A 23,474-nucleotide genomic window follows, 5' to 3' on the forward strand; every position below is an offset into this window, starting at 1 on the left:
CAGGTGTTGTAATGAGGGTTACCAGGTGTACTAATGAGGGTTGCCAGATGTTGTAATAAGGGTTGCCAGGTGTTGTAATGAGGGTTACGAGGTGTTGTAATGAGGGTTGCCAGGTGTTGTAATGAGGGTTACCAGGTGTTGTAATGAGGGTTACCCGGTGTTGTAATGAGGGTTGCCAGGTGTTGTAATGAGGGTTACCAGGTGTGCATCATGATGGGGTCAGGTGTTGTAATGAGGGTTACCAGGTGTTGTAATGAGGGTTACCAGGTGTAGTAATGAGGGTTGCCAGGTGTTGTAATGAGGGTTACCAGGTGTTGTAATGAGAGTTGCCAGGTGTTGTAATGAGGGTTGCCAGGTGTTGTAATGAGGGTTACCAGGTGTTGTAATGAGGGTTGGCAGGTGTTGTAGTGAGGGTTACGAGGTGTTGTAATGAGGGTTGCCAGGTGTTGTAATGAGGGTTACCAGGTGTTGTAATGAGGGTTACCAGGTGTTGTAATGAGGGTTGCCAGGTGTTGTAATGAGGGTTACCAGGTGTGCATCATGATGGGGTCAGGTGTTGTAATGAGGGTTGCCAGGTGTTGTAATGAGGGTTGCCAGGTGATGTAATGAGAGTTGCCAGGTGTTGTAATGAGGGTTACCAGGTGTTGTAATGAGGGTAAAAGGTGTTATAATGAGTGTTACCAGGTGTTGTAATGAGGGTTGCCAGGTGTTGTAATGAGGGTTACCAGGTGTTGTAATGAGGGTTACCAGTTGTAGTAATGAGGGTTGCCAGGTGTTGTAATGAGGGTTGCCAGGTGATGTAATGAGAGTTGCCAGGTGTTGTAATGAGGGTTGCCAGGTGTGATAATGAGGGTTGCCAGGTGTTGTAATGAGGGTTACCAGGTGTTGTAATGAGAGTTGCCAGGTGTTGTAATGAGGGTTGCCAGGTGTTGTAATGAGGGTTACCAGGTGTGCATCATGATGGGGTCAGGTGTTATAATGAGGGTTGCCAGGTGTTGTAATGATAGTTGCCATGTGTTGTAATGAGGGTTACCAGGTGTTGTAATGAGGGTACCAGGTGTTATAATGAGGGTTACCAGGTGTTGTAATGAGGGTTGCTAGGTGTTGTAATGAGGGTTACCAGGTGTTGTAATGAGGGTACCAGGTGTTATAATGAGGGTTACCAGGTGTTGTAATGAGGGTTGCCAGGTGTTGTAATGAGGGTTACCAGGTGTTGTAATGAGGGTTACCAGGTGTACTAATGAGGGTTGCCAGATGTTGTAATGAGGGTTGCCAGGTGATGTAATGAGAGTTGCCGGTTGCTATAAATCCAACCACTTACAGATTGGATAATGTCAGAAAAAATTACGTTTCTTATCTTTGACCAAAAAATAATGTACCAGGTGTTAAAATGAGGGTTACCAGGTGTTGTAATGAAAGTTGCCAGGTGTTGTAATGAGGGTTACCAGGTGTGCATCATGATGGGGTCAGGTGTTATAATGTGGGTTGCCAGGTGTTGTAATGATAGTTGCCAGGTGTTGTAATGAGGGTTACCAGGTGTTGTGATGAGGGTACCAGGTGTTATAATGAGGGTTACCAGGTGTTGTAATGAGGGTACCAGGTGTTATAATGAGGGTTACCAGGTGTTGTAATGAGGGTTGCCAGGTGTTGTAATGAGGGTTACCAGGTGTTGTAATGAGGGTTGCCAGGTGTTGTAATGAGGGTTGCCAGGTGGGGTAATGAGAGTTGCCAGGTGTTGTAATGAGGGTTGCCAGGTGTTGTAATGAGGGTTACCAGGTGTTGTAATGAGAGTTGCCAGGTGTTGTAATGATGGTTGCCAGGTGTTGTAATGAGGGTTACCAGGTGTCGTAATGAGGGTTGCCAGGTGTTGTAATGAGGGTTACGAGGTGTTGTAATGAGGGTTGCCAGGTGTTGGAATGAGGGTTGCCAGGTGTACATCATGATGGGGCGCAGGTGTTGTAATGAGGGTTACCAGGTGTAGTAATGAGGGTTGCCAGGTGTTGTAATGAGGGTTGCCAGGTGTGCATCATGATGGGGTGCAGCTGTTGTAATGAGGGTTACCAGGTGTTGTAATGAGGGTTGCCAAGTGTGGTAAAGAGGGTTGCCAGGTGTGCATCATGATGGGGTACAGGTGTTGTAATGAGGGTTACCAGGTGATGTAATGAGGGTTACCAGGTGTTTTAATGAGGGTTGCCAGGTGTGCATCATGATGGGGTCAGGTGTTGTAATGATGGTTGCCAGGTTTTGTAATGAGGGTTTCCAGGTGCAGTAATAAGGGTTGCCAGGTGTAGTAATGAGGGTTTCCAGGAGCAGTAATTAGGGTTGCCAGGTGTTGTAATGAGGGTTGCCAGGTAGAGTAATGAGGGTTGCTAGGTGTGGTAATGAGGATTGCCAGGTGTGGTAATGAGGGTTGCCAGGTGTGGTAATGAGGATTGCCAGGTGTGGTAATGAGGATTACCAGGTGTGGTAATGAGGGTTGCCAGGTGTGGTAATGATAGGTTGCAAGGACGGTGGTTAGTAGACCTGCGACGTCGAGCACCGGAGAGGGGGAACAAGAGTAGACGAGACACAGATAAACATATAACCAACTCAGAACTAAAAAGCTGTAACGTTCCACAAGAAGTTGCTAAACATGTTCTTTTTTTTTTGTTTGCTTTTCTGTATTCACAAAACTTTCTTAAGAATACAGTTCTTCTTAACTGCCATTTTTTCCTTAACTACTGTACAGACTTGTTCTTTTGTGAATCTGAGCCCTCTTCATACTGCTGGGTTGGCAGTGAGACAGCGACGCAGGCTGCAATAACTCAGGTTTCAGTGTGTGTGTGTGTGTGTGTGTGTGTGTGTGTGTGTGTGTGTGTGTGTGTGTGTGTGTGTGTGTGTGTGTGTGTGTGTGTGTGTGTGTGTGTGTGTGTGTGTGTGTGTGTGCGCGCGTGCGTGCGTGCGTGTGTGTGTGTGTGTGTGTGTGTGTGTGTGTGTGTTTGCCTGCGTGTTTTTATGGAACTCGTCAGCTTCCTCCTACAGGAAGCAGAGAGGGGTGGGGTGGGACAGATAGGGTAGCAGCGGGGCAGTGTTCTCTTGAACCAGGAAGAAGGAAGTAACCCGACTCCACCAAGTTAGTAAGACCACAGAATCTAATGTAATTTATCTGTGTATGTCTCGTCTTTCTCTCCTCTGTTAACCTTAATTCTTAGCCTCCGTCCCACATCTGTATTTATATACTAAACGTTAAGGGAGAATTTGTCCCACACCTCTATTATATAGTAAAAGTTATGGGACTCTGGTCTCCTTTAGTGGGTCCAATGTGTTTCTTGCGAGAGTGTTTTTTGCATGTGTGTGAGAGAGGGAGCGAGGGAGCGAGGGAGAGCGAGGGAGAGAGGGAGCGAGGTCTCAGTATTTAACAGACATGAGGTGACCCATAGTGTTTCACTGTGATTTTCTTTAGTACAGTGTCTGTTGTAGTACAGTCGGCCAAGGAGCAGTGGGTGTAATAGAGCTACTGGAATGTGACTCTGGTTCCGTGTATTTATACACCTTGATTTATTCCACATTTTCTGGTGTTACAGCCTGAATTCAAAACTGATTAAATAGATTTTTTTTCTCACCCATCTACACACAATACCCCATAATGACATAATTTACATAAGTATTCACACCCCTGAGTCAATACATGTTAGAATCACCTTTGGAAGTGATTATAGCTGTGAGTCTTTCTGGGTAAGTCTCTAAGAGATTTGCAAACCTGGATTGTACAATATTTGTACATTATCCTTTTTTAAATTATTCAAACTATGTCAAGTTGGTTGTTGATCATTGATAGACAGCCATTTTAAAGTATTTTCATTGATAGACAGCCATTTTAAAGTCTTTTCATTGCTAGACAGCCATTTTTCAAGTATTTTCAAGATTGCCAAGCCAATTTAAATCGAAACTGTAACTAGGCCACTCAGGAACATTTAATGTCGTCTTGGCATGTTTGGCCTTGTGTTTTAGGTTATTGTCCTGCTGAAAGGTGAATTTGTCTCCCAGTGTCTGTTTGAAAGCAGACAACCAGGTTTTCCTCTAGGATTTTGCCTGTGCTTAGCTCTATTGTTTATTTTTATCCTAAAAAACTCCCCAGTCCTTAACAATGACAAGCATACCCATAACATGATGCCGACACCACCATGCTTTAAAATATGAAGAGTGGTACTCAGTGATGTGTTGTGTTGGATTTGCCCCAAACATAATGCTTTGTATTCAGGACAAAAAGTTCATTTCTTTGCCACATTTTTTGCAGTACTACTTTAGGATGCATGTTTTGGAATATTGTTATTCTGTTCAGGCTTCCTTATTTTCACTCTGTCATTTATGTTAGTATTGTGAAGATGCTACATTGTTGAACCATCCTCAGTTATCTCCTATCACAGCCATGGTGAAATCCCTGAGCAGTTTCCTTCCTCTCTGGCAACTGAGCTAGGAAGGACGCCTGTATCTTTGTAGTGACTGGGTGTATTGATACACCATCCAAAGTCTAATTAATAACTTCACCATGCTCAAAGGGATATTCAACGTCTGTATTTTTTGTTTACCCATCCACCAACAGGTGCCCTTCTTTGCAAGGCATTGGGAAATCTCCCTGATCTTTGTGGTTGAATCTGTTTTTGAAATTCACTGCTCGACAGAGGGACCTTCCAGATAATTGTATGTGTGGGGTACAGAGATGAGGTAGTCATAAACAAACATGTTAAACTCTATTATTGCACACAGAGTGAGTCCATGCAACTTATTATGTGGCTTGTTAAGCACATTTTTACTTTTGAATGATTTAGTCTTGCCATGACAAAGGGGTTGAATACTTATTGACTCAAGACATTTCCGCTTTTCATTTTTAATTAATTTGTAAAAATGTCTAAAAGCAGAATTCCACTTTGACATTATGGGGTATATTGTGTGTAGTCCAGTGACACAACATTTCAATGTAATAAATGTTAAAATCAGGCTGTAAAGCAAAATATATCTTTTTTTAAGTCAAGGTGTGTGAATACTTTCTGAAGGCACTGTATGTGAGGTGTGTGTGCGTTACATTTCTCTGCAGTAAATTAAGGATAATTGAAATTAGAGTTATATGGTCCCTGGAGTTAGTGTCCATGACTGGCGTTCATTGGGACAGAATACTTTAAACTCCATTAAGAGTATCCAGAGACAGGTCATGGAGTTACCCACAGATGTGGGAGGGGCCTCATTGTCATATTTCCCAGTAGGCTCTGTTGCAGGTAGATTTTTGAAGTTGTTTGTTACAATATTTGTGTTTTCACATGTACATTATTTTTTGATCAAAGATAAGAAACGTAATTTTTTCTGACATTATCCAATCTGTAAGTGGTTGGACTTATAGCAACCGTTAGTGAGATGGTTGTTCCAGTTTACATACTGTAGGTTGTCTTCATGGATTAGATTTTTTTTGCTACTCTGACAGGCATTCTAAATGCAAATTGTGAATGATGTAAAAGTGCTGGATATCTTCCTGTCAGTTGTAATGTGATATCAAAAGAGATTTTGATATCACATTGCAAACCACCCTAATGTGACACATTAAGAAATATTTAAATAAGGCCCCTTATAACTCAACAGTCAACTACAGATGACTTCCTTTAATTCAAAACAACACAAACAAGCTGTATTAGAGTTGAATAAAAACAGCATTGAAAAGAGTTAAATGGCAATTGGAGTTAATTGTTTAAATTTACTCCATTTAGTGTCATTTTTAACTCCAAAAATATATATCAACATTATGACCAGAGTAGTTTTAACACAAAATGGGGCTGGAACCATATGTGACTGACCGGCTCGATGCGGTCGTATGTAGCAACATTTGAAATTGTGTTTTTTTTTTACATTGGATAAAAGTAAAGACTAGAAAATGGTATATCATACACTACAGTTGAGGAACAATGGGAAAGTAATTCTGCTTTAAAAGTTGAGAAACTGGCCTTTGAATGTTTTGGTACCTACTGGAGAGCTGTTCTTTGTCTCCACCCATTCAGCATCGTTCACACCCTCTTAAGCTTTAGCCCCACCCATCTCTTAAGGAGCGTTCAGAGCGCTACACTGGACGCTCTGGCCGAGGAGTAGGATTGATCCAAGCGTTCTGTCCTAACAACAGCAGTCAAGCACCCAAGCTAACTGGCTAGGATTGGCTAACTTGCTAGCTACTTCCAGACACAAATGAGAGAACACCTCACTCTGACCATGTTACTCTCCCTAGCAGAGCTGGTTAGGCTGTTTTTATGCTATCCAGAGTGTTGGTGACTGTAACTGTGCTGCTGGAAACAATTTAATTATGCTTTTTTTGCCAACGTTTACTGACACTCGCCACATTCAACGGGTGTTGAGTGTTCGTTAAATTCGTCAGTTATTCTTCTCTCTGGCACACAGACAAGAATACTTTGAAATCGGAGTAGATGGCCAGGGAGAATTTACTAGCTATGTCTATCAACAGTTGTTGCAGGTACATCATGAACATTCTATTGAAATGGTTACTTGCATAGTGGAGTCTTTTGTTTAGACATGTAGCTAGCTAGCTAAGCAATGACCCATAATCCCAACTCATGACGTTACTACCCTGCATGAATCTGCAGGTAGCTAACCAACCAGGTTCAATGTTAGCTAGCTAACATTAGGCTATAACTAGCAAAGCAAATGGCTCTGAGATACAAATAATATTACTACACAGATCATACACGTAACGTTAGTTAGCTAGCCAGCCAGCTACTGTTAGCTAGCTAGCTAACAGTACACTTTAACTTTAAATGAAAACAACTTTCTGACTAAATTAGAAACGTGTAATATCTGAAAATGTAGCTAGCTAGACTATCTTACCCACGACCATGGATGGACGCTTCTCCTTCTCTGTCACAGATGCCACGGTGGTCCTTAGTTTGAAGATGTAATCCGGAGACAGGTGTTTTCTCCATCTCCTTAGCTATCATACTCTTATTCCACTGATTTCAAAACTCAGTCCTCTAAAAAGTGGAGAGCAAACACGTATGCAGTTCTACTACGTGATATCTTTCCAAAAAAGCTGAGTTAGGAAGGATTACCTACACATACTGACCAGCTCAAATAGACAGAAGCATGCTACATGGCAGACCAATCAGAACTCATCTCTCGGCATGTCCAGCCCACTCATTATCTTAGCCAATCATGGCTAGCGGGAAGGTTACTGACTTTTCAGTGACTAAATCAATTAGGCACATCATTTATCAATTTTATATGTATTTTCATAAATTATATTATTTGCATAAATGTTCGTTATTAAGGCTTATGAAAGTTAATATGTTCCAGAAGGCATTTCTGCCAAAAAACGCATTTGGCTCAAATGGTGCTCCTGTGAAGTAGTAACTCGCAACATATGCCTAGTTTCCTGAAACGAGTCACACATAAACCCCCAACTAGTGTTAAATTTGACTCCGTGGGAGTTAAATGAACTCTGCCGATTTTACTTTGTACAGCTGTAGTTTCAGTCTGGGTTGAATGTAGTGTGAATCTATACTTAGCCTGTGTTACACCCTGCTGGTTTTACCCCAAACAAACCAAACTGTAACTGTTAGGTCATTATCAAGTAATTACCATGTAACTATTAAGCCAACGGTCTAGAGAGTTGGAAAAGACAGTAGGAACTCACCACTGTCTGAGCTCACCACTGTCTGAGCTCACCACTGTCTGAGCTCACCACTGTCACTCTGAGCTCACCACTGTCACTCTGAGCTCACCACTGTCTGAACTCACCACTGTCTGAACTCACCACTGTCTGAGCTCACCACTGTCTGAGCTCACCACTGTCACTCTGAGCTCACCACTGTCTGAGCTCACCACTGACTGAGTTCACCACTGTCTGAGCTCACCACTGTCTGAGCTCACCACTGTCTGAGCTCACCACTGTCTGAACTCACCACTGTCTGAGCTCACCACTGTCACTCTGAGCTCACCACTGTCTGAACTCACCACTGTCTGAGCTCACCACTGTCACTCTGAGCTCACCACTGTCTGAACTCACCACTGTCTGAGCTCACCACTGTCGAGCTCACCACTGTCTGAACTCACCACTGTCTGAACTCACCACTGTCTGAGCTCACCACTGTCTGAGCTCACCACTGTCACTCTGAGCTCACCACTGTCACTCTGAGCTCACGTGACATTCAGGGAGCATCTCAAATAATCTCTGTGTCTTGTCAGCTGGGAACATCCATCCTAGCCTGTAGGCTAGTTTAAGTCTTGGGGGTTTAATGTTGTATGAAGACTAGTGTGTAGACTAGTTTAAATGGTCCTATATGGCTCAGTTGGTAGATCGTGGAGCTTGCAATGGATTGTGGGTTCAATTCCCATGGGTACCCATACGTAAAATGTAAGCATTGCACACACAACTGTAAGTCACTTTGGATAAAAGCGTCTGATAAATGGCATATTACAGTATGTATTATATTAAGCCTGGGTTTAAGTACTCTCTCTGGGCTTTAATGAATCCTAAACTAATCACACTGCAATTGTTAGGTCATTATTGAGTAATTACCGTGTAACCATTAATGACTTGGAACTCCTATTTAACTCCATGTACATGTATGTATTAATACACATATGTGAATTGGAAATGTATTTTCTTTTATATCCCAACTCCCCCTGAGACACACTCGGAGAGTGGGTTCACAGCCAGCGTCACCATTATCTAGCGCTCCTGGACCAATTAGGGTTAAGTGCCTTGCCCAAGGGCACAACCTTTCAGTTACTGCTAGGCTACCTGCCACCCACCCCTAGAGAGAAGGTATGAGGTACAAGAGCTTAGCGGGAAACTGGAGAGAAGGTATGAGGAACAAGACCTTAGCGGGAAACTGGAGAGAAGGTATGAGGAACAAGAGCTTAGCGGGAAACTGGAGAGAAGGTATGAGGCACAAGAGCTTAGCTGGAAATTGGAGATAAGGTATGAGGCACAAGAGCTTAGCGGGAAATTGGAGATAAGGTATGAGGCACAAGAGCTTAGCTGGAAACTGGAGAGAAGGTATGAAGAAGTTACGTGACTCAACATGACTTTCAAATGCCCGATTGCCAAACAGATCTGGCACCTAGGCTAGACATTCAAGCCAATCACAGCATTCTAAAAGAGCGTTATAAAGATGATTTAGTGTGATTTCTCTCCTTTCCTCACTTGTAATTTTCTTCTTTGTCATGCTGAGTAAAATAGTGCTAGTCAGCTCGATATATAACAAAAGTCTACAGGATCGGTGTCCCTAAACCGGGACAGTTGTTGCTCAATATTCTTGTTAATCTAACTGCAGTGTCCAATTTACAGTAGCTATTACAACAACAAAAATACCATGCTGTTGTTTGAGGAAAGTGCACAACAACAAAACACTTTTATCAAGGCAACTGGTTTGATACATTCACCTCTGAAGGTAAATAATGTACTTACATTCAGTAATCTTGCTCTGATTTGTCATCCTGAGGGTCCCAGAGATCAAAGGTAGTGTAGTTTTGTTCGAAAAAACACATTTTTATATTCAAATGTAGAAACTGGGTTCTACAGTCTAACCCCACTGCAGTCCCTGACATCTACAGTGGGGGGAAAAAGTATTTGATCCCCTGCTGATTTTGTACGTTTGCCCACTTATAAAGAAATGATCAGTCTATAAATTTAATAGTAGGTTTATTTGAACAGTGAGAGACAGAATAACAACAAAATATCCAGAAAAACACATGTAAAAAATGTTATAAAATGATTTGCATTTTAATGAGGGAAATAAGTATTTGACCCCTCTGCAAAACATGACTTAGTACTTGGTGGCAAAACCCTTGTTGGCAATCACAGAGGTCAGACGTTTCTTGTAGTTGGCCACCAGGTTTGCACACATCTCAGGAGGGATTTTGTCCCACTCCTCTTTGCAGATCTTCTCCAAGTCATTAAGGTTTCGAGGCTGATGTTTGGCAACTCGAACCTTCAGCTCCCTCCACAGATTTTCTATGGGATTAAGGTCTGGAGACTGACGAGGCCACTCCAGGACCTTAATGTGCTTCTTCTTAAGCCACTCCTTTGTTGCCTTGGCCGTGTGTTTTGGGTCATTGTCATGCTGGAATACCCATCCACGACCCATTTTCAATGCCCTGGCTGAGGGAAGGAGGTTCTCACCCAAGATTTGACGGTACATGGCCCCGTCCATCGTCCCTTTGATGAGGTGAAGTTGTCCTGTCCCCTTAGCAGAAAAACACCCCCAAAGCATAATGTTTCCACCTCCATGTTTGATGGTGGGGATGGTGTTCTTGGGGTCATAGGCAGCATTCCTCCTCCTCCAAACACGGCGAGTTGAGTTGATGTCAAAGAGATCCATTTTGGTCTCATCTGACCACAACACTTTCACCAGTTGTCCTCTGAGTCATTCAGATGTTCATTGGCAAACTTCAGACGGATATGTATATGTATTCTTGAGCAGGGGGACCTTGCGGGCGCTGCAGGATTTCAGTCCTTCACGGCGTAGTGTGTTACCAATTGTTTTCTTGGTGACTATGGTCCCAGCTGCCTTGAGATCATTGAAAAGATCCTCCTGTGTAGTTCTGGGCTGATTCCTCACCGTTCTCATGATCATTGCAACTCCACGAGGTGAGATCTTGCATGGAGCCCCAGGCCGAGGGATATTGACAGTTCTTTTGTGTTTCTTCCATTTGCGAATAATCGCACCAAATGTTGTCACCTTCTCACCAAGCTGCTTGGCGATGGTCTTGTAGCCCATTCCAGTCTTGTGTAGGTCTACAATCTTGTCCCTGACATCCTTGGAGAGCTCTTTGGTCTTGGCCATGGTGGAGAGTTTGGAATCTGATTGATTGATTGCTTCTGTGGACAGGTGTCTTTTTTACAGGTAACAAGCTGCGGTTAGGAGCACTCCCTTTAAGAGTGTGCTCCTAATCTCAGCTCGTTACCTGTATAAAAGACACCTGGGAGCCAGAAATCTTTCTGATTGAGAGGGGGTCAAGTACTTATTTCCCTCATTAAAATGCAAATCAATTTATAACATTTCTGACATGCGTTTTTCTGGATATTTTTGTTGTTATTCTGTCTCTCACTGTTCAAATAAACCTACCATTAAAATTATAGACTGATCCTTTCTTTGTCAGTGTGCAAACATACAAAATCAGCAGGGGATCAAACACTTTTTTCCCCACTGTAGATGTGTGAAGGTTAGTGTCTTTTCTATAGGGAAGCTAATGATCCATCATGTATGACATTCCTGGGAGTGTGTAAATTACCATAATTTTTCATTACCATAGCATGTTTGTATGTTCTCTATAGTTATGTACTTGAAAATGTATCAATTCACCAATTCGGCACATTCGGACAAACTCCTGGCAGACTTGATACAAAATGTTGGGAAGTGATGTAATTCTTCACTGGATCAGTCTGAAACATTGCACAAACATTGCTGCCATCTTGTGGACAACATCTAAATTACACCTAGAATCCTATCTCTATGTATGGAATTTCTCTTGCATTTCAAAGATAATGAAGAAAAAAAAAGAAAACGCATGCTTATTTGTTTGTATTATTTTCTACCAGATCTAATGTGTTATACACTCCGTCATTAATTTAACATAATAATAGTGGCAGTATGAATCTGAAGAGGACATTTATTTTTTATTTATCTTCCTCATAATCTTTCTGTCGCACAGTACTGTAACGTTAAACTGTGTGGGACTGAAGTTGTGTATATTTTAGTTCAGGGATATTCAATCTGGGGTCTGGCCCTCTAGGGTTCCATGGAGGTACTGCAGGGAGTTTTTATTTCAATGTTTTTATGAATATTATTAGCAACAACGAAATATATGTTTTTTAATTGCATGCCTACACTCTTAGAAAGTTGCTATCTAGAACCTTAAAGGGTTCTTCGACTGTCCCAGTAGGGTGACCCCTCTGAAGAACCTTTTTTAGGTTGCAGGTAGAACCCTTTCGGTTCGAGGTAGAACCCTTTCGGTTGCAGGTAGAACCCTTTCGGTTCCAGGTAGAACCCTTTCGGTTCCAGGTAGAACCGTTTCGGTTCCAGGTAGAACCCTTTTGGTTGCAGGTAGAACCGTTTCGGTTCCAGGTAGAACCCTTTCGGTTCCAGGTAGAACCGTTTCGGTTCCAGGTAGAACCGTTTCAGTTCCAGGTAGAACCCTTTTGGTTGCAGGTAGAACCCTTTTGGTTGCAGGTACACTACCTGGAATCAAAAAGGGTTTGTACCTCAAACCAAAAATGCTTATCCTATGGGCAAGAACCCTTTTGGGATCCTTTTTTCTAAGAGTATACTGTAAAAAAGAGGAGAATATCATCTTTCTAAGAGTTTACAGTAGACAATATGGGGAATATCTTCTTTCTAAGAGTTTACATTTACATTTTTGTAATTTTTCTCCCCCCTGTACTGGTCCCCTGTGGGAATCGAACCCACAACCCTGGCATTGCAAACACCATGCTCTACCAACTGGGCCACACGGGAATATCTTCTTTCTAAGAGTTTACAGTAGAGGAGAATATCATCTTTCTAAGAGTTTACAGTCGAAAGAGGAGAATATATTTCTAATGATGGCTAACGTTTGTTTAACCAGCTAAATAGCAGCATTTAGTGAAAATGTGTTAGGAGTGACCTTTCTAACAAATAGGATATGTTAGAGTTTGCACTTCCCTTTCGAATTATGTGGGGAGGTTAAAATAATGAAAACTAAATCTATTCATTTTAAAACGTTAATTACTTCTGGTTTGCCTGGGAGGGGTTCCCTGGACCACTGGTTTGCCTGGGAGGGGTTCCCTGGACCACTGGTTTGCCTGGGAGGGGTTCCCTGGACCATTGGTTTGCCTGGGAGGGGTTCCCTGGACCACTGGTTTGCCTGGGAGGGGTTCCCTGGTCTGCCTGGGAGAGGTTCCCTGGACCACTGGTTTGCCTGGGAGCGGTCCCTGGACCACTGGTTTGCCTGGGAGGGTTCCCTGGGCCACTGGCTTGCCTGGAAGCGGTCCCTGGGCTACTGGTTTGCCTGGGAGGGTTCCCTGGGCTACTGGTTTGTCTGGGAGCGGTCCCTGGGCCACCGGTTTGCCTGGGAGGGTTCCCTGGGCCACTGGTTTGCCTGGGAGGGTTCCCTGGACCACTGGTTTGCCTGGAAGCAGTCCCTGGGCCACTGGTTTGCCTGGAAGCGGTCCCTGGGCCACTGGTTTGCCTGGGAGGGTTCCCTGGGCCACTGGTTTGCCTGGGAGGGTTCCCTGGGCCACTGGTTTGCCTGGAAGCAGTCCCTGGGCCACTGGTTTGCCTGGAAGCGGTCCCTGGGCCACTGGTTTGCCTGGGAGGGTTCCCTGGGCCACTGGTTTGCCTGGGAGGGTTCCTTGGGCCACTGGTTTGTCTGGGAGCGGTCCCTGGGCCACTGGTTTGCCTGGAAGCGGTCCCTGGGCCACTGGTTTGCCTGGAAGCAGTCCCTGGGCCACTGGTTTGTCTGGGAGCGGTCCCTGGGCCACTGGTTTGCCTGGGAGGGTTCCCTGGGCCACTGGTTTGTCTGGGAGGGTTCCCTGGGCCACTGGTTTGCATGAGAGGGGTTCCCTGGGCCACTGGTTTGCCTGGGAGGGGTTCCCTGGACCACTGGTTTGCCTGGGAGTGGTCCCTGGACCACTGGTTTGCCTGGGAGGGTTCCCTGGGCCAATGGCTTGCCTGGAAGCAGTCCCTGGGCTACTGGTTTGCCTGGGAGGGTTCCCTGGGCCACTGGTTTGTCTGGGAGCGGTCCCTGGGCCACCGGTTTGCCTGGGAGGATTCCCTGGGCTACTGGTTTGCCTGGAAGCGGTCCCTGGACCACCGGTTTGCCTGGGAGGGTTCCCTGGGCTACTGGTTTGCCTGGAAGCGGTCCCTTGGCCACTGGTTTGCCTGGGAGGGTTCCCTGGGCCACTGGTTTGCCTGGAAGCAGTCCCTGGGCCACTGGTTTGCCTGGGAGGGTTCCCTGGGCCACTGGTTTGTCTGGGAGCGGTCCCTGGGCCACTGGTTTGCCTGGAAGCAGTCCCTGGACCATTGGTTTGCCTGGGAGGGGTTCCCTGGACCACTGGTTTGCCTGGGAGGGGTTCCCTGGTCTGCCTGGGAGAGGTTCCCTGGACCACTGGTTTGCCTGGGAGCGGTCCCTGGACCACTGGTTTGCCTGGGAGGGTTCCCTGGGCCACTGGCTTGCCTGGAAGCGGTCCCTGGGCTACTGGTTTGCCTGGGAGGGTTCCCTGGGCTACTGGTTTGTCTGGGAGCGGTCCCTGGGCCACCGGTTTGCCTGGGAGGGTTCCCTGGGCCACTGGTTTGCCTGGGAGGGTTCCCTGGACCACTGGTTTGCCTGGAAGCAGTCCCTGGGCCACTGGTTTGCCTGGAAGCGGTCCCTGGGCCACTGGTTTGCCTGGGAGGGTTCCCTGGGCCACTGGTTTGCCTGGGAGGGTTCCCTGGGCCACTGGTTTGCCTGGAAGCAGTCCCTGGGCCACTGGTTTGCCTGGAAGCGGTCCCTGGGCCACTGGTTTGCCTGGGAGGGTTCCCTGGGCCACTGGTTTGCCTGGGAGGGTTCCTTGGGCCACTGGTTTGTCTGGGAGCGGTCCCTGGGCCACTGGTTTGCCTGGAAGCGGTCCCTGGGCCACTGGTTTGCCTGGAAGCAGTCCCTGGGCCACTGGTTTGTCTGGGAGCGGTCCCTGGGCCACTGGTTGGCCTGGGAGGGTTCCCTGGGCCACTGGTTTGTCTGGGAGGGTTCCCTGGGCCACTGGTTTGCATGAGAGGGGTTCCCTGGGCCACTGGTTTGCCTGGGAGGGGTTCCCTGGACCACTGGTTTGCCTGGGAGTGGTCCCTGGACCACTGGTTTGCCTGGGAGGGTTCCCTGGGCCAATGGCTTGCCTGGAAGCAGTCCCTGGGCTACTGGTTTGCCTGGGAGGGTTCCCTGGGCCACTGGTTTGTCTGGGAGCGGTCCCTGGGCCACCGGTTTGCCTGGGAGGGTTCCCTGGGCTACTGGTTTGCCTGGAAGCGGTCCCTGGACCACCGGTTTGCCTGGGAGGGTTCCCTGGGCTACTGGTTTGCCTGGAAGCGGTCCCTTGGCCACTGGTTTGCCTGGGAGGGTTCCCTGGGCCACTGGTTTGCCTGGAAGCAGTCCCTGGGCCACTGGTTTGCCTGGGAGGGTTCCCTGGGCCACTGGTTTGTCTGGGAGCGGTCCCTGGGCCACTGGTTTGCCTGGAAGCAGTCCCTGGGCCACTGGTTTGCCTGGGAGGGTTCCCTGGGCCACTGGTTTGCCTGGGAGGGTTCCCTGGGCCATTGGTTTGTCTGGGAGTGGTCCCATGGCCACTGGTTTGCCTGGGAGGGTTCCCTGGGCCACTGGTTTGCCTGGAAGCGGTCCCTGGGCCACTGGTTTGCCTGGAAGCGGTCCCTGGGCCACTGGTTTGCCTGGGAGGGTTCCCTGGGCCACTGGTTTGTCTGGGAGGGGTTCCCTGGGCCACTGGTTTGCCTGGGAGGGGTTCCCTGGGCCACCAGTTTGCCTGGGAGCGGTCCCTGGGCAAGACCACTGGTTTAGGGTACACATTTGTTATGATTATTGAGAAATTTCTATTTAACTCAACCGCTACTTGGGTCTCCCAGACGTTTCACAATGTTGTTGTATTCCTGAACTAACTCACCTCATTCACCTATTCAGGGGCTTGACAATTAGTTGACAAGTGTAATCAGGTGTGCTAGCGTAGCAGAGTTAAGAACGTGCCATAAGCTCACTCCACAGCTAGGTTGAACTGTCATGGATGGAGCCATCCAAGAGGTAACATTTGGGTGGCTCAAACCCTTGGTGCATTGTCAAGGAGCAGTATGGGGCAGTATGGGGTAGTATGTGGCAGTATGGGGTAGTATGGGGTAGTATGGGGTAGTATGGGGCAGTATGCGGTAGTATGCGGTAGTATGGGGCAGTATGGAGCAGTATGGGGTAGTATGGGGTAGTATGGGGCAGTATGGGGCAGTATGGAGCAGTATGGGGCAGTATAGGGCAGTATGGAGCAGTATGGAGCAATATGGGGCAGTATGGAGCAGTATGGGGCAGTATGGGGCAGTATGGGGCAGTATGGAGCAGTATGGGGCAGGATGGAGCAGTATGGGGCAGTATGGAGCAGTATGGGGCAGTATGGGGCAGTATGGAGCAGTATGGGGCAGTATGGGGCAGTATGGGGCAGTATGGGGCAGTATGGGGTAGTATGGGGCAGTTTGGGGAAGTATGGGGAAGTATGGAGCAGTATGGGGCAGTATGGAGCAGTATGGGGCAGTATGGGGCAGTATGCGGGCAGTATGGGGCAGTATGGGGTAGTATGGAGCAGTATCGGCAGTATGGGGCAGTATGGGGCAGTATGGAGCAGTATGGGGCAGTATGGGGCAGTATGGAGCAGTATGGAGCAGTATGGGGCAGTATGGGGTAGTATGGAGCAGTATGGGGCAGTATGGGGCAGTATGGGGCAGTATGGAGCAGTATGGGGCAGTATGGGGCAGTATGGAGCAGTATCGGGCAGTATGGGGCAGTATGGAGCAGTATGGAGCAGTATGGGGCAGTATGGGGCAGTATGGAGCAGTATGGAGCAGTATGGAGCAGTATCGGGCAGTATGGAGCAGTATGGAGCAGTATGGGGCAGTATGGGGCAGTATGGGGCAGTATGGAGCAGTATGGGGCAGTATGGAGCAGTATGGAGCAGTATGGGGTAGTATCGGGCAGTATGGGGCAGTATGGAGCAGTATGGAGCAGTATCGGGCAGTATGGAGCAGTATGGGGCAGTATGGGGCAGTATGGGGCAGTATGGAGCAGTATCGGGCAGTATGGGGCAGTATGGGGCAGTATGGAGCAGTATCGGGCAGTATGGAGCAGTATGGGGCAGTATGGGGCAGTATGGAGCAGTATGGGGTAGTATGGAGCAGTATGGGGCAGTATGGGGTAGTATGGAGCAGTATCGGGCAGTATGGGGCAGTATGGAGCAGTATGGGGCAGTATGGGGCAGTATGGAGCAGTATGGAGCAGTATGGGGTAGTATGGGGTAGTTGGACAGTGGAGGAAGCTAAACTGTTAGCAGCACGTTAACGTCAGTTTCATTAACTCTAGAATAGTTCAAATAAATGTTTTTATTTTATTTCATTGAACCTTTATTTAACTAGTCAGTTAAAAACAAATTCTTATTTACAATGACGGCCTAGCAAGAGGCAAAAGGATTCCTGCAGGGACAGGGGCTGGGATTAAAAATAAAAATGTAGGACAAAACACACATCACGACACCAAAACACTATATAAAGAGAGACCTAAGACAACAGCACAACATGGCAGAAACAGCATGGTAGCAACACAGCATGGTAGCAACACAACATGACAACAACAGGGTAGCAACACAACATGGCAGCATAACACATGACAACACAGCATGGTAGCTACACAACATGGCAGCAACACATGACAACACAGCATGGTAGCTACACAACATGGCAACATAACACATGACAACACAGCACGGTAGCAACACATGACAACATCACAGTAGCAACACAGCACGGTAGAAACACAACATGGCAACAACAGGGTAGAAACACAACATGGCAGCATAACACATGACAACACAGCATGGTAGCAACACAGCACGGTAGAAACACAACATGGCAGCATAACACATGACAACACAGCATGGTAGAAACACAGCACGGTAGCAACACATGACAACAACACAGTAGCAACACATGACAACAACACATGACAACACAGCACGGTAGCAACAACACATGACAACAACACATGACAACACAGCACGGTAGCAACACAACATGGAGATTTCTATTTAACGAGGAGAGGTTTGAAAACCGCTGATTTAGGGAACACATTTATATGATTACTGAGAGATTTCTACAGAACTTTGTAACTGACTGATTGACTGACTGACTTGCTGACTGACTGACTGACTGGCTGACTGGCTGACTGATTGACTGTCTGACTGATTGGCTGACTGACTGGCTGGCTGACTGATTGGCTGACTGACTGGCTGGCTGATTGGCTGACTGATTGACTGGCAGTCTGACAGACTGACTGACTGGCTGACTGATTGACTGACTGACTGGCTGATCGGCTGACTGACTGACTGGCTGACTGACTGGCTGACTGATTAACTGGCAGTCTGACTGACGTACTGGCTGACTGGCTGGCTGACTGACTTACTGGCTGACTGGCTGGCTGGCTGACTGGCTGATTGGCTGGCTGGCTGTCTGGCTGACTGGCTGGCTGGCTGGCTGACTGACTGTCTGTCTGACTGGCTGTCTGACTGGTTGTCTGACTGGCTGACTGATTAACAAGATTCTGCCTCTTCCACAGCGTGGCACCATGTCCTCCTCTTCCTCCCTCCTCCTCCTCCTCTTCCTCCTCTCTCTGAGCGGGGTGAAGCCGACCTCAGGGTTTAAGATTTGTGCCTTTAACGTTCAAAGCTTCGGAGACTCCAAGTCACACAACACTGAAGTCATGCGCACAATAATACGGGTGAGAGTTTCATGCACGCACACACACACACACACACACACACACACACACACACACACACACACACACACACACACACACACACACACACACACACACACACACACACACACACACACACACACACACACACGCTAGCAGGGACAACCAGCTATACACACACCTACACACCTACACACACTCGCAGGCTGCAGCAGGGCTTATCAGAGGGCTGTGTGTGAGTGAACCTGGATGACATATGATCTCATGACTGAAGCAGTCAGAGACCTGTACAGACATGATATAGAGGAGAGGAGAGGAGAGGAGAGGAGAGGAGAGGAGAGGAGAGGAGAGGAGAGGAGAGGAGAGGAGAGGAGAGGAGAGGAGAGGAGAGGAGAGGAGAGGAGAGGAGAGGGGTGGTAGTGTGAGAGGAGAGGAGAGGAGAGGAGAGGAGAGGAGAGGAGAGGAGAGGAGAGGAGAGGAGAGGAGAGGAGAGGAGAGGGAGAGGAGAGGAGAGGAGAGGAGAGGAGAGGAGAGGAGAGGAGAGGAGAGGAGAGGAGAGGAGAGGAGAGGGGTGGGAGAGGAGAGGAGAGGAGAGGAGAGGAGGAGAGGAGAGGAGAGGAGAGGGAGAGGAGAGGAGAGGAGAGGAGAGGAGAGGAGAGGAGAGGGGTGGTAGTGTGAGAGGAGAGGAGAGGAGAGGAGAGGAGAGGAGAGGAGAGGAGAGGAGAGGAGAGGAGAGGAGAGGAGAGGAGAGGAGAGGAGAGGAGAGGAGAGGAGAGGAGAGGAGAGTGAGAGCTGACCCTTCCATACCACAACTTCCTTATACACACCCAGACACACACTCTCCTACGGGAGAGACACTTAATAAACCATCCTCTATTTCCAGATTAAAGCTGAAAATGTATCCCACTGTTCGTGTGTGTGTGTGTGTGTGTGTGTGTGTGTGTGTGTGTGTGTGTGTGTGTGTGTGTGTGTGTGTGTGTGTGTGTGTGTGTGTGTGTGTGTGTGTGTGTGTGTGTGTGTGTGTGTGTGTGTGTGTTTCAGATCGTGTCTCGTTGTGATGTGTGCCTGCTACAGGAAGTGAGAGACAGTAAACAGAAAGCTATACCGCTGCTGATAACTGAACTGAACAGGTCAAACACACACACACCAAAATATCCATGTTTTCAGAGGTTGTAAATGTGTATATTAATGTGTATATTAAGAGGGTTTTTCTCTTCTCTGTCAGGCATGACAGCCAGAACCAGTATGATTATGTGGCCAGTGAGCGGCTGGGCAGGACACCTAGCTACCAGGAGCAGTATGTGTTTGTGTTCAGGTGAGCCCAGGACACCTAGCTACCAGGACCAGTATGTGTTCAGGTGACACCAGGACACCTAGCTCCCAGGAGCAGTATGTGTTTGTGTTCAGGTGAGACCAGGACACCTAGCTACCAGGACCAGTATGTGTTCAGGTGAGGCCAGGACACCTAGCTACCAGGACCAGTATGTGTTCAGGTGAGGCCAGGACACCTAGCTACCAGGAGCAGTATGTGTTCAGGTGAGGCCAGGACACCTAGCTACCAGGAGCAGTATGTGTTCAGGTGAGACCAGGACACCTAGTTACCAGGACCAGTATGTGTTCAGGTGAGGCCAGGACACCTAGCTACCAGGAGCAGTATGTGTTCAGGTGAGGCCAGGACACCTAGCTACCAGGACCAGTATGTGTTCAGGTGAGGCCAGGACACCTAGCTACCAGGACAAGTATGTGTTCAGGTGAGGCCAGGACACCTAGCTACCAGGACAAGTATGTGTTCAGGTGAGCCAAGGACACCTAGCTACCAGGACCAGTATGTGTTCGGGTGAGGCCAGGACACCTAGCTACGAGGAGCAGTATGTGTTCAGGTGAGACCAGGACACCTAGCTACCAGGAGCAGTATGTGTTCAGGTGAGGCCAGGACACCTAGCTACCAGGACCAGTATGTGTTCAGGTGAGGCCAGGACACCTAGCTACCAGGAGCGGTATGTGTTAAGGTGAGGCCAGGACACCTAGCTACAAGGACCAGTATGTGTTCAGGTGAAGCCAGGACACCTAGCTACCAGGAGCAGTATGTGTTCAGGTGAGGCCAGGACACCTACCTACCAGGACCAGTATGTGTTCAGGTGAGCCCAGGACACCTAGCTACCAGGACCAGTATGTGTTTGTGTTCAGGTGAGGCCAGGACACCTAGCTACCAGGACCAGTATGTGTTCAGGTGAGACCAGGACACCTAGCTACCAGGACCAGTATGTGTTCAGGTGAGACCAGGACACCTAGCTACCAGGACCAGTATGTGTTCAGGTGAGGCCAGGACACCTAGCTACCAGGACCAGTATGTGTTCAGGTGAGGCCAGGACACCTAGCTACCAGGACCAGTATGTGTTCAGGTGAGGCCAGGACACCTAGCTACCAGGACCAGTATGTGTTCAGGTGAGACCAGGACGCCTAACTACCAGGAGCAGTATGTGTTCAGGTGAGGCCAGGACACCTAGCTACCAGGACCAGTATGTGTTCAGGTGAGACCCGGACACCTAGCTACCAGGAGCAGTATGTGTTCAGGTGAGGCCAGGACGCCTAGCTACCAGGACCAGTATGTGTTCAGGTGAAGCCAGGACACCTAGCTACCAGGAGCAGTATGTGTTCAGGTGAGGCCAGGACACCTAGCTACCAGCACCAGTATGTTGTTGTGTTCAGGTGAGCCCAGGACACCTAGCTACCAGGAACAGTATGTGTTCAGGTGAGGCCAGGACACCTAGCTACCAGGACCAGTATGTGTTTGTGTTCAGGTGAGCCCAGGACACCTAGCTACCAGGACCAGTATGTGTTCAGGTGAGGTCAGGACACCTAGCTACCAGGACAAGTATGTGTTCAGGTGAGACCAGGACACCTAGCTACCAGGACCAGTATGTGTTCAGGTGAGGCCAGGACACCTAGCTACCAGGACCAGTATGTGTTCAGGTGAGACCAACTATCATCATCACCTTTGTTGGGGGCAGCAGGTATCCTAGTGGTTAGAGCAGGTAGCCTAGTGGTTAGATCAGGTATCCTAGTGGTTAGATCAGGTAGCCTAGTGGTTAGAGCAGGTAGCCTGGTGGTTAGATCAGGTAGCCTAGTGGTTAGATCAGGTAGCCTAGTGGTTAGATCAGGTAGCCTAGTGGTTAGAGCAGGTAGCTTAGTGGTTAGAGCATGGGGCCTAGTGGTTAGATCAGGTAGCCTAGTGATTAGAGCAGGTAGCTTAGTGGTTAGAGCAGGTAGCCTAGTGGTTAGAACAGGTAGCCTAGTGGTTAGAGTATGGGGCCTAGTGGTTAGATCAGGTAGTCTAGTGGTTAGAGCAGGTAGCCTAGTGATTAGAGCAGGTAGCCTAGTGGTTATAGCAGGTAGCCTAGTGGTTAGAGCAGGTAGCCTAGTGGTTAGAACAGGTAGCCTAGTGGTTAGAGCATGGGGCCTAGTGGTTAGAACAGGTAGCCTAGTGGTAAGATCAGGTAGCCTAGTGATTAGAGCAGGTAGCCTAGTGGTTAGAGGAGGTAGCCTAGTGGTTAGAGCAGGTAGCCTAGTGGTTAGAACAGGTGGTCTAGTGGTTAGATCAGGTAGCCTAGTGGTTAGAGCAGGTAGCCTAGTGGTTAGATCGGGTAGCCTAGTGGTTAGATCAGGTTGCCTAGTGGTTAGAGCAGGCAGCCTAGTGGTTAGAGCAGGTATCCTAGTGGTTAGAGCAGGTAGCCTAGTGGTTATAGTAGGTAGCCTAGTGGTTAGAGCAGGTAGACTAGTGGTTAGAGCAGGTAGCCTGGTGGTTAGAGCAGGTAGCCTAGTGGTTAGAGCAGGTATCCTAGTGGTTAGAGCAGGTAGCCTAGTGGTTATAACAGGTAGCCTAGTGGTTAGAGCAGGTAGCCTAGTGGTTAGAGCAGGTAGCCTAGTGGTTAGAGGAGGTAGCCTAGTGGTTAGAGCGGGTAGCCTAGTGGTTAGAGCAGGTATCCTAGTGGTTAGAGCAGGTAGCCTAGTGGTTAGAGACAGGTATCCTAGTGGTTAGAGCAGGTAGCCTAGTGGTTAGAGCAGATAGCCTAGTGGTTAGAGCACGTAGACTAGTGGTTAGAGCAGGTAGCCTGGTGGTTAGATCAGGTAGCCTAGTGGTTAGAGCAGGTAGCCTAGTGGTTAGAGAAGGTAGCCTGGTGGTTAGATCAGGTAGCCTAGTGGTTAGAGCGGGTAGTCTAGTGGTTAGAGCAGGTAGCCTAGTGGTTAGAGCAGGTAGTCTAGTGGTTAGAGCAGGTAGCCTTGTGGTTAGATCAGGTAGCCTAGTGGTTAGAGCAGGTAGCCTAGGTGTTAGAGCAGGTAGCCTAGTGGTTAGAACAGGTATCCTAGTGGTTAGAGCAGGTAGCCTAGTGGTTAGAACAGGTATCCTAGTGGTTAGAGCAGGTATCCTCGTGGCAGGCAGTAACCCACTGTTCCCCGGGAAGCCGTCATTCTGCCCCTGAACAAGGCAGTTAACCCACTGTTCCCCGGGAAGCTGTCATTCTGCCCCTGAACAAGGCAGTTAACCCACTGTTCCCCGGGAAGCTGTCATTCTGCCCCTGAACAAGGCAGTTAACCCACTGTTCCCTGGGAAGCTGTCATTCTGCCCCTGAACAAGGCAGTAACCCACTGTTCCCCGGGAAGCTGTCATTCTGCCCCTGAACAAGGCAGTAACCCACTGTTCACCGGGAAGCCGTCATTCTGCCCCTAAACAAGGCAGTTAACCCACTGTTCCCTGGGAAGCTGTCATTCTGCCCCTGAACAAGGCAGTTAACCCACTGTTCCCTGGGAAGCTGTCATTCTGCCCTTGAACAAGACAGTTACCCACTGTTCCCTGGGAAGCTGTCATTCTAAATAAGAATGTATTCTTAACTGTCTTGCCTAGTTAAGTAAAAGTTAAATAAAGGTTAAGTAAAGGTTAAATAAAGGTTAAATAAAGGTTAAATAAAGGTTAAGTAAAG

General features: G+C 47.9%; 1 protein-coding gene across 3 annotated transcripts in view; it reads left to right on the forward strand.

The window, feature by feature from the left end:
- Positions 1-3,023: 3,023 nt before the first annotated feature.
- dnase1l1 (deoxyribonuclease I-like 1) overlaps positions 3,024-23,474 on the forward strand; it is a 123,399-nt gene continuing 102,948 nt past the window's right edge. Inside the window, exons 1-4 of one of the 3 annotated variants that reach the window (XM_045692808.1) lie at positions 3,024-3,112; positions 18,352-18,513; positions 19,537-19,625; positions 19,721-19,810. In XM_045692808.1, the coding sequence (XP_045548764.1) occupies positions 18,361-18,513; positions 19,537-19,625; positions 19,721-19,810 (332 nt within the window). In that variant the 5' untranslated portion in view covers positions 3,024-3,112; positions 18,352-18,360. Of the gene's footprint in view, positions 3,137-18,351; positions 18,514-19,536; positions 19,626-19,720; positions 19,811-23,474 lie in introns of all 3 variants that reach the window. The other 2 variants (XM_045692810.1, XM_045692811.1) reach the window with 2 other exon arrangements.

The sequence above is a fragment of the Salmo salar genome, chromosome ssa13 (genome assembly GCF_905237065.1).
Source record: "Salmo salar chromosome ssa13, Ssal_v3.1, whole genome shotgun sequence".
In the NCBI taxonomy this organism is placed as follows: Eukaryota; Metazoa; Chordata; class Actinopteri; order Salmoniformes; family Salmonidae; genus Salmo; species Salmo salar.